The 12,042-nt window shown below is 35.2% G+C and overlaps 1 protein-coding gene across 1 annotated transcript in view; it reads right to left on the reverse strand.

The window, feature by feature from the left end:
* Nucleotides 1-12,042, reverse strand: part of LOC129222047 (multidrug resistance-associated protein 1-like) — an 83,600-nt gene that overhangs the window by 27,588 nt on the left and 43,970 nt on the right. Inside the window, exon 15 of the mRNA XM_054856465.1 lies at nt 1,240-1,405. Within this exon, the coding sequence (XP_054712440.1) occupies nt 1,240-1,405 (166 nt within the window). The remainder of the gene's footprint in view (nt 1-1,239; nt 1,406-12,042) is intronic.

The following is a 12,042-nucleotide window of genomic DNA, read 5'->3' on the forward strand; positions in this document are numbered from 1 at the left end:
GAAAGTATGCCTCATTATGCTAAAAGAAAAGTCGGAGATAATTTGCAGTGGCGTATTGTCTACGGCTGTTGTTTTATTATTATGCAATGGGGTGCCGATCGATACAATAAATAAATCATATTTTCAATAAAAATAATTTTGTACTTCAATTCTGTTGGCTTTAGATTGCATACTTATGAAAAGAAAAAAAAAATTATCGTTAACCAAAAGTGCATATCATAAGATTGCTGTACAATTACAGCAAAACGAATATTTACGCAAAACACGTGACATCGAAAAAATCATTTTTTAAAAAATAGAGCAGAACTGAAAGTAATGTGCATCTCTGGTTAGTTGAACTGTGACCTTGACTATGTTTACCTGTTTTAGCGGAGCTTAGTGAAAAATTGAAGTGTTATAGGCTCGGATTTCAGTAGGAATATTTTTAAAAAACTACTAAGAAAGCTTCTCAACTCAACTCAGCGCTAATTACCCCTCCCTACTTTCCGAAACAGAGGTAAACATTGTCAGAGTCGCAGCTCAACTTCTCGAAGCCTCACAATACTGTTTTTTCTACAAGTAATTGCCGATCATCAACAATTTTAAACTTTTAAAAATGTTTTTTTGAGCAATCACGATTGCTTATTATTGCTTTCATTTGACTGCTTTTTTGGCGTCCTTTGATTTTATTTTCGCACCGCCACCCTCCGCAGCATCACCGTCGACCGGGTCCTCACGATGCTGCTCCTACAGTGAAAGCCGACTCCAGGTTGCAACCATGTCCTACACACACGCACATACATACACAACTACACACACACACACATACACACACATACACCTACACATACGCACACATACAGACACCTACACATACACACACACAAAAACATACACGCAACTGCCCACACATTCCTGCCTGCCCACAGACACAAACACACATGCCTACACACACATACACATACCCCCTACACACAAACACACTTGCCCCCCACACAAAAACACACACGCCTACATACACACACTAGTGATTGTGAAAAACATAATTTGAATTCAAGATGTCAAAATTCAAATTATTTTTTTTTTTTAATTTTAGAAAAAAAAGTTTTGATTTTTTTTAACATTGCAGTGAAAAAGTTCCGGATTTCGGGATTCAAAATTTGGGGTCTTATACTATATTTGAATAAAACGAAAACTATTCAACGAAATGCTTGTATTCGAATTGACGTTATAGTATGATTTTGAAAAAAAAAAAAGTACCTGGAGGAAGAGATACACGACCCCCAGAGGCACCAGGATGAGCAGGAAGATGGGGTGGTTGACGCAGATGATGAGTACTGCTCCCGCGGCAGACACCATGGCCGTCATGACGTTGCTCAATGACAAGGGCACTGACACGTCCACCGTGTTGATGTCTTTGCCGAACCTAGGAACAGCAACAGAACAAAATAGAACACAAAATAGGCATTAATAATACTTCCTATTCCTGTTCAGAGTCACAACTGACTACAACTGTATTTATGTCGAGGACTGCATACTAAGTGCCTTGTCTCCATTATTTTTTTATATACCGATAGATGGCAGCACCATCACCGGATCGAACAGTTAGTGAGAATTTTGAACTAGTCCAGGAGCTAATAGCTACCTAGTACTATCACCCCCAGAGGTATCGTTTCACTTGGAGGACATTGAGACCACGAACATATTTAACGTCGCCCAGTCCCCTTTAATGACGACGGTGGGTCTTCGACCATCGAGGTTCGAACCCAGGACCCTCCGGCCCCGAATCCGACACTCTACCGATCGGGCTACCACGGCCCTCATTAATAATACTTAATTGCAATCTTTCTTGACTATTACGTCACAACACGCGGAGAAGAAACCTAATAAGACTGAGTGAACAGATTCCGAAGGTCACACTTACTGTAGTTGGGGAAAACCTAGAGATGTAAAATTTCCGGAAATTTTGAAGTGGTGGAAAAAAACCGGTTTTTTACCGGTTTTTTCGGGAAAAATTGGAAAATTTGATTTCTTTATGAATAAAATTTGGGTTTCTTAATAGTTCTGTGTTTCTTGTCACATATAAAGGATTAAGCATTAAAAAAAATATGCTATCCACACATTTTCTTTTTCTGCTTGACAGAAATACACGTAAAGGTAAGATTAGTTAGAAGAAAAAACATTTTTGTTTTTAACAATTAAAAATTTTTAACATTAAAAACGAAAAAAACGGTTTTTTCGGAAATTTTCCGGGTTTTTTTTCCGACTGTTTTCATTTCTAGGAAAACCTAACCTGGCAGCGTTCGTAATGGTGCGATTAGGATCTGCGTCATAGAGTAAAGAAATTTGCATAGAGGTTTACGGTGAAAAGGAGATGAAATTGAAGCCGGAATCATGGGATACAGCGGTGTAATGATTGGCGGGGTTATGATAACATGGTCGCTTCACAAGAATAGTTTTCACTAATCTCGCGAAGGGACCGAATAAGGTAGCTTACGGATTGATTTGTGTTTTAATTCATGTTTTAATGAAATTTCAAAAAAAAAATGCTTCTTAAACTTACAACAATATATAAGTTTAAATTAACTACCAATTGAGATACAGTATTGGAATGTTCTGAATCATAATGTATCTCACGAAAAGCAAGAAGCTAAGGATCTTGGGATACAGCGGTGCAACTTCGGGCTTCAATTTCTTAGCATAGTGGGGCTTCTCTATTTAATTTCTTTACTCTATGATCTTCATAGTCTTCCTAATGTTGTCAGGTTAGATTTACCCCAAATATAGCTGCCTACTTGGAGAATTAGAGATCTCAACTGTCTATGAGCTCTAAAAGGCTGGGTTTAATATAGGTTGGGAGGGCCATGGTAGCCCGATCGGTAGAGTGTCGGATTCGGGGCCGGAGGGTCCTGAGTTCGAATCTCGATGGTCGAAGATCCACCGTCGTCATTAAAGGGGACTGTACGACGTTAAATATGCTCGTGGTCTCAATGTCCTCCAAGTGAAACGATACCTCTGGGGGTGCTAGCACCAGGTAGCTATTAGCTCCTGGTTTAGTTCTAAATTTTCATTAACTGTTCGATCCGGTGATGGTGCTGCCATCTATCGGTATAAAAAAATAATGGAGGCAAGGCACTTAGTATGCAGTCCTTGACATAAATACAGTTGTAGTCAGTTGTGACTCGGAATCGTAATCTAGGTTGGGCACCACTGATCTATAACATACCTCTATTAACTACTATCTTTTTTTATTTGGCTTTCTTTTTAACAAGCTCGGTGACGTCTAAATCTCAATTTTACATTCAGTTATAGGGAGAATTTTGATATGGATTATTACTGTCCATTTCTTTTCCTTATTTAAATACTTGCTGCTTTTATCCCATGGATACTATGGGATAATTTGAAGCTCCCCAATATTCGAGTGATTCCTGTTTTTAAAATTAAATTATTCGGTACGTTGGCTGAGTTACTGATATGTTTGTTTTTACCAATTTCGTCATCTTTACTAATCATAAAGCTGAAAGTCTCTCTGTCCGGAGGATGTCTGGATCTCTGTGACGCGCTTAGCGCCTAGACCGTTCGGCCGATTTTCATGAAATTTGGCATAAAGTTAGTTTGTAGCATGGGGGTGTGCACCTCGAAGCGATTTTTCGAAAATTCGATTTTGTTCTTTTTCTATTCCAATTTTAAGAACAAAATTATCATAAGATCGACGAGTAATTTACGAAATTATCATAACGTGGAACCGTTACATGGGCACAAGCTAATTGGCGAGATACGAAATGATCATAACGTGGAACTGTAACATGGGTACAAGCCAATTGGCGAGAAAATTCATCATACATTATATTTGTAAATATACAGGCGAACCAAAAAACCTTTTAATTTTTTCCATTACGGGCAAAGCCGTGCGGGTACCACTAGTATATGATAAATTGGTATCTATACATCTGAACTTTTTACATCCGAACCTAAATAAATATTTCTTGGTCAATTTTTTTTTCGGCATATTTTCTTACTTTTAGTTAATTTTAGTTCTTTTTCCTTCAAAGACTGTAACTGATCTAATGAAACATTTCGAATCTACGTGACTATGTCTTGCGGAGAGATCGCCTGCAACATTTTTAAATGAACGGAGACTTTCAAAGGAACGAGTTCAATGAACGGATCAAAAGAATGAACGGATCATTTGATAAACGGATCATTAAACAGAACGACGGACATGGCTCATCTCTAGGATGAAGAACTTCAAACGTGATATTATTTCAATGTTTTAGCATCTCATGTACTAAAGCAACGATAGATGGCGCAAGACGTCATACAAGGGATCATGTATTACTGAACTGAACTGAAATTAGTAATGAGTTATAACGGCTACATTAGGGTGGTTCAAAAAAACTTTTTTTCAGCTAGAGTTAAAGACACCCAATATTGTTTTTAGACTGACTAATAGTATTATGCTGTAAAAGTTTTAGCTTCTTACTTGCTCAAATTTTAAGAGGGTGCTCAATGAACCCTTATTTTAACATTAGCCGTAGCATAGAAAATGTCACAAATTTAGAAACATTTCATTTCCCCAACTGTTTTTTGTAAATAATTATTTTATTGCAATATATATGCATATTACTAGTGTATATTGTACTGTGTAGCATTGTTTTTTCTGTTCAATGTATTTTTTAATCCCCCCCCCGCCTCCCCATACTTATGAAGCTTCGGGGAGGGGGTTGAGCCACGGCCAACTCTACTAGGGGCCAGAGCAGAGAAAAATTTTCGACTCGTGACGTCACCGGGAGTAGGGTCAAGTCTCCACTTTCCACCGAGGGGTTGTTGCAGTCTTGCAGTGTGGAATCTGTGCGTGTAGCTATGATGGCGTTGTTTTGTTTGTCCGTACTTATGCACTATTTACTCGTACTTAAAATCTTTCATTAATACTACTGTAGTCGTGTATTGAACACGAAGGTCATGCCTTTCACATGTAGTGTCCCTGGTTGTTCAGGGAATTACAAAAACAAAGAAAAAGTATCCGTTTTTAGCTTCCCTTCTGATGTGGAGCTGAAGAAGCAATGGCTGCATGCTATTCGGCGAAAAGACTTCACTCCTTCAAAAAATGCTAAGGTAAGACAGTTTTTGTAACTTCTTATAGATTATGGTCTTGTTATTGGTAATATTAAGCGGAAGTAAACTGATACATTACTATTTACAGAGATTGACTCATTTATGTGTATGCAATATTGTTTTGTTTTCATGCAAGAACACTGGAAATGAATATTATCAGTTAATGAATGACATATTTACTGCATCGATTTCGAAAATTTTTATATGCTTGATACATGGATACTTAAATTTAAGTTCTACTTATGTATGACGTGAAAATACATTTTCATATTTTAATGATGAATTGTATCGTAACTTTTGACCTTTAGTTAGAAGGAATCAGTATATTATAAACCTAAATTGCTTATATTTAAGATTTCTTAGTCCAATTAGAGTACTTGAAATGACGAGGAATGGAAAAAATTGATTGTAATTTTATAAATAAATGCAAATAATTATAATAAATGCAATAAAATGTGTTTCAGTTATGACATGAAATAGTTTGTAATCACAACATGTATCTATATATCATGCACTAAAGCTTCATTTACACATAATTAAAAGAGTTTAGGAATCATTAATATGTTTTATTTATCAATATTAACCAGAATCGTGTATTTTTATTGTTAATATTTGGTTAAAACATACCATATTAAAAATTAGAACTTTACTCTGTGTGAATATCAATATTTAAGAGAAATTATTTTAAAAAATCCATTGTCCTGAAAGTTAAATCTAGGCAAGACTTTTCAATTATATTATAATTGAAAAAAAAAAAAAAAACCTTGATGCAGCAGCTTTGAAGCTTTTGTAGGCCCTATCTTTTAATTCACAATGTTTACACAAGACCAGAGAATTGTTTATATTTCTGTTCACACCTTAATTCACACTAGAAACTAGAACTAGTGCTTCGTACACAGAAAAAATTTCTCCTACTGGTCATATAAAAACTATATGATAATTGATTGTCTAATAGTTAATTGATGGTATATTATCATACTTTAGGTAGGAATAGTATGCAAATTATAGAAAAGTAGTAAACATGTGTAATAAGTTTTCCATCCTTCATGTCTTTTATTTTATTTTTTCAGGTCTGTGAAAATCATTTCAGAACATCTGATATTATAAGAGAAGCGTCTGCCTTTGATGATAAGACAGGTCGTCTTATCACTGCACCTCTTCGATATCCTCGTCTTGCACCAGGAGCAGTTCCCATTCTGCTCCCAAACTGTCCACAATATTTGTCAGGTTCTGACAGTTTTCGGGAAAGCCCAGATGTCAAGCGACAAAAAAAAGAGGACTCAAGAATCCATTCTGCCATACAGGATAGCTTGGCAGCTGCAGAAAATTATAGAATTCAACATGAACTCCATTCCTTGAAAGATGTTACAGCTAAGTTGAACTTTCTTGATTTAAAACAAGACTTTTGGACTTTCATTGACAAAAAGAACTGTATCATGTTTTTAAATATTTCTAATCACCCTATTCCAAAAATTAAATATTCAGTAGTGATTTCTGATGAAATGAAAGTTTCTGTTAATATTGAGTCTTGTCCTGTATCTAACTTGAGCAACTTAAAATTTCCTTTTAAACTTCAAAACATAAACGAATTAGCTACCGTATTAGAAAAAATGGAATCGTATAATAGATTGGAAAGTAATGATGAAAGTATTTCAGATGTTTTGATGTTGATTGATAATTTACTCACTGATTTGCTAACTCTTGATGCTTGTGCTCATGGTAAACATTTTGTGCAATTCTTTTTAGAGCAGTTACATCTAGTATTTAAAGAGAAAAACCAGATTAGATATTCGACTGATACTTTGGTGTTTTCATCCCTTTTATCTCATATGGCCCCTCATGCATATAAATTTGTTAGAGAGAGTGAATATTTTATTTTACCCCATCCAACTACCTTAAAAAGAATTTTGTGTTCAGAAGCTGATCCTACTCTAGAGCAAAAGGGACATTTTTTAAATTATGTTAAACATAAATTTAGTGCTTTAAAAGATATAGATAAAACTTTAATTTTACAAATAGATGAAATTCATTTAAAACCAAACTTTGACTTTAAAGGTGGCACTATAGTAGGAACAGCTTTTGATAGCATAGCTGCAGCTTCAAGTGCTCATGCTTTCATGATTAGCAGTATTTTATCACCATACAAAGATGTGGTACATATTTTGCCAGTAAAATCTATTAATGCTCCCATTTTATTTGAATTTGTAAAAAAAATCATCATTGGTCTCGAAGCAATTGGCTTTAATGTATTGTGCTTAACTTCTGACAACAATTCAATCAATAGATGTGCAATCTCTATGTTTTCTGATCCACCTGAACTTAAGCATGTATATCCTCACCCTGTTGATCCAGAAAGGCCATTGTTTTATCTTTTTGATGCTGTTCATCTTTTGAAATGCATTAGAAATAACTGGGTTAATCAAAAATTTCCTGAAAGAGCAATGTATTATCCAAACTTTGATGGAATTACAAATGCCTCAAATTCAAATTTTTATACAGCTTCCTTGCAAGTGTTGGAAAAAATTCACCAACAAGAATCAAAACAATTACTTAAATTCAGTTATAATTTGTCATATCGAGCCTTAAATCCCTCTAGCATTGAAAAACAAAATGTTAAACTTGCTCTGCAAATATTTAATGAAAATTTAATTAACGGTGTTTTAAATTGTAATAATCTTAATATTGATAATCTGGAAAATACAGCAAATTTTATTAAAATTATTACTCGTTGGTGGAGCATTGTCAATGTAAAAACTCCAGTTGTTGGCCTTCATAAGAATGACGAATATAAAACTCCTTTAACTTCATCTGATAATGATAAGAAATTAATATTTTTAACAAAATTTTTGGAGTGGTTAAAAGAATGGAAGGAAATGAAATGTGATGTAGGTGCTTTAACAAAGGAAACCCATTCGGCACTGACAATAACTACTAATGGATTAATAGAAATTGCTCGTTATTGTAAAGATAAACTTAACATGCCATACATTTTGCCTGGGAAATTCCAGACTGATAATTTAGAGGCAAGGTTTAGCAAGTATCGTCAGTTTGGGGGGGCGCAGTACTTAATATCTGTTAGACAGGTTTTTGAAATTGAAAAAAAATTGCGCAATGAATCATTGTTGAGGATGGGGATCACAAGTAAAAAATTTGGGTTCTGCCCCATAGATTATGATGAATTTGAAGAAAATGTAGAAGACATAACTTTAGTTGATGAATTGTTTAAAGTAACAGTTTCTGACAACGATTTAAAAAAATTAGACAGCCAGATACTGGTAGTAACATATTTAGCTGGATATTGTGTTCGCAGTGTATATAGAAAATCACAGTGCAATTATTGTCTAGAAAATCTGGCTCTGAAACAATGTGAACTACCTGAAAACCACAATTTAATAAAAAGTACTGATAGAGGAAGATTGTTTTATCCAGAAAAAAAAGCAATTGATGCAGTTGCATTAAGTTACGCAGTTGTAGAAAAATTGTGTAATGAACAGGAAGAAAACTTTTTAAAATGTAAAAATCAAAGGTCAGTAGCTTTTAACATTACTTATAGTTTTCTCATTGAAAAAGAAATAATGGGGGATGGGACCTGTTCTAATGGACATACTGATGTAAGCAATTTTAAAATAATTCTTTGGTCGTCTACCAATGCATTGTTAAATAATTATTGCAAAATGAAAAATGATTCCTTGATAATGAGTGCAAAACAAAAAAACAAAGAAAAGGCCAAGAGAAAGAAGAGTTCGAATGAAAAAAATAAAGAACAAATCAAGGGGGGTTCTGTTGCAATACATGAAAGCGATAACAAAGTTGATGGTAATGTAAAAATTCCTAAGAGTAAAAAATTAGGTACCTTCAGTAAAAATATGTAATTAGAAGTAACAGACAAGAAAGATTCCTTTCAAATTTCTTCAATGCTGTCTGACCTGCTTTTTTTTTTTAAATATAGATCTTCAAACTTGTCCAACTGATTTTATGTTCTCCACTTGTAATATTTATGTATGTCTGAATAAAAAATTTTTTTGTTGTTATATGTGTTTGGTTTCTTTTAGGTTTGTTTCTGTCTTATAAGTTAATAACATATTTTAATGAATATTTTAAAATATTGAATTAATTAAGTAGTTTCAAAGATAACACATTTGTTGCTAATAGATGAAACAAGAAAATTAATAAATATTGATGCAAAGAAAATACTACTTGTTTGAAATTTAAACCATATATTCTCTATTCTTTAATCAGAAATAGTCATCATTCTTAAACGTGTCAAAACTATCAGCAATTACTTTCATAAATAAAAAATTGTAGAATGTAATTTTCTTCCGTTCTGACACGCATCAAATATCACTGCTTTTCTCTCGTAAGCGTGACTAGCCACGACTAGCTCAGCAGCGGAAACCCTACTCGAAATGACGTCACGCGCTTGCGCGTTGGCCCCTTCCTCTAGTTGGCCGTGGTTGAGCAGCCCTGTTTTAGTTGAAATAGGAAGCTAAAATTCTTCCAGTATATTACTATCTCATCAAAAACAACCCTGTTGTAAAAATTTCCCCGCCAAGAAAACCTTTAACTTTTCCGCACAAAAAAGAAAGCCTTCATACATCCTAAACCCAAAAGCCCAAAAAAATCATTACCGTAGCCCCCCGGGGGCTGTGATAGAACCCCGGGAAGGTATAATTCGGGAGGTAAAAACGAGGGGGGAAGGGGAGGGGGTCAAATGGCACATCAGTAGGGCACAAGGAATGTGTGTGCGAAATTTTAGCTTGATTCCTTTTTTCGTCTGGGCTGTAGCCCTGTCAAAGAAAGCGAAAACTTTTTTGAACAGCAATTTTATAACTTTACTACCTCCTCCCCCTGATGCTCCGGGGGATTGTATTTTGGTTTACGGCGTCAGGGGCCACTAGAGATTGAGTGTACCAAAAATCAACTCCGGGGGTCTTCATGGAGCTGAGATACAGAGGGGTGAAAAACCCAAAAAACCCCAACTTGTTCTGTCGTGTAATCTTGTTCTTGGTCGCTTTTATTTTCTTTCGTCTTTGGCGGTGGATTTGCTTCTGTTGGCTGCTGGCGTTTGGTTTCCTTGGCGGGGCGGGACGCTCCCGCGTCCCTTGATCCACAATTCTAAAAATAGTGAGAGGTGTCCTCTTGTCTAGGAGAATACTTTTTTTTACACGTATTTTTTAACCACCCTAAACTACATGCTACATGGTTTGGAATTCAACCAATAAAAAATCTTCGTCCACGATTAAACGAGTCTTTTCGCCATCATACCAACATTGAGTCTGTAATGATACTCCTTCTTTCACGGTGCTTGGGCAATGAATTAGATTAACCTTATTCCTTTTTAAAGAATAAAAAATATTTTAGAATTGAAACGATATACAGTCAACCGGGGTGACTTTGCCTCTTTCCCATATACGGTGTAAATTTGCCCACTTTTCAAATGTTTACCTTTTCTGAAGCTTGGCAATAAACGTAAGATCCGATGGGAGTCCCTGCGAACTCCCAAAATTTTCCTTATTCGGCAAAATTATCAGCATTCGGCAAAATTTGGAGTTCCATTCGGCAGATTAAGTTTCTGTTTACTGCCTTATCAAAAGTTTAATTTGGGGACGTAGGGGCTGAATCTTCCATTCAGACAAGGCTTGAATACAGCACAGGCCAAGTAGGCCTGAGCCTGAGGCCCCATCTTCCTAAGGGGCACTAAATTTTTGAAAAACTTAACGCTGTATTTTTAAGAAAATAACAAAAAATAAATGATTTATTAATTGGAACAAAACTCTTTTGACACTTTATTAGTATTTCTCTTATTTAGGTGGTTCTATAGGAAAAAGAAAACTTTATTTCTTGAACTTCATGCAAAATCTAAGTATAGTTACCAGCCCCCCCCCCCCCCCCCCCCCCCATAAATAAACTCGCTAATGAAGCTTAAAAACTCTCTGAAAAAAATTGTCGGGAAAATAATCAATTTTTCTCTTTGAAATATTTGTGCGGGAGGGGGAGGGGGCAATATCCTCTTTACTATTTAATTGAGCTTTGAAAGTATTAAGTCATCAAATGAATAGAAAAAGCAGTGGTGGCGCTATGCACGGGCAAACCGTGACTGCACAAAGTCCCGGCGGTGAAATACACAAGGATCCCGCAAGAGCTTTAGAACTGACACAGCAGAAAAGTTAAAACATTATTTTGCGTTGACTTAGAGCACAAGATTAGAGAAGGGGCCTCCAAATTATTGTGGCTCTTGGGTCTCACTTTCAGTTAGTCGGGCCCTGCACTCAGAACACGGTTCTTCATCTATCTTAACGAAAGAAAAAAAAGTTATCAAGCGAAACTTCAAAAAATAAGTCAAATTAACGTTTTAAAAGCGGGTAAACTCACACAGCATATGGCAAAGACACCCTCGTTGACTGTCACTGCTATTTATGAAAATCAAATTCCCTCTCATAAAATATCGGTTTTTTTCTTTTCAGTTTCAAAAAAACTTTGAACTATTAACATTTTGTAAAGTGCAATTTTACATCAAGAATATTTAATCGATACATTGATGTATTCCTAGTGATTTATTGGTTTTTATTATTTCTACTAACCCAGTTCTGTAAGAATAGAACTGGTAAAAGTATCTCCCAGTTTTAAAGCTTGAGAATTTCAAAACTAAATACGTAAAATAAATAAATAAATTATAATAAAATGAAGCTATTAAATAAGAACAATTTCAGTGCAATATTATAAGGGCGCCTTTACTTTTTAAGCGTCGGAATTGAATATATTAATCGTCATTTGCGAAAAATTTAGGTCTACTTTCAATTTAGAAAATTGGCAAATTCTTTCAAAATTTGAGGAATTCAGCTGAAAAAAATGCCGTTATTGAAACTTCAAACGTCGTGTTAGTAGTACAGTAAACTCCTGATTATCTCCGGTCGGATTTTCCGCGGGTCTTTTCATATTTTTTTCCAA

This window comes from Uloborus diversus, chromosome 5 (genome assembly GCF_026930045.1).
Source record: "Uloborus diversus isolate 005 chromosome 5, Udiv.v.3.1, whole genome shotgun sequence".
In the NCBI taxonomy this organism is placed as follows: Eukaryota; Metazoa; Arthropoda; class Arachnida; order Araneae; family Uloboridae; genus Uloborus; species Uloborus diversus.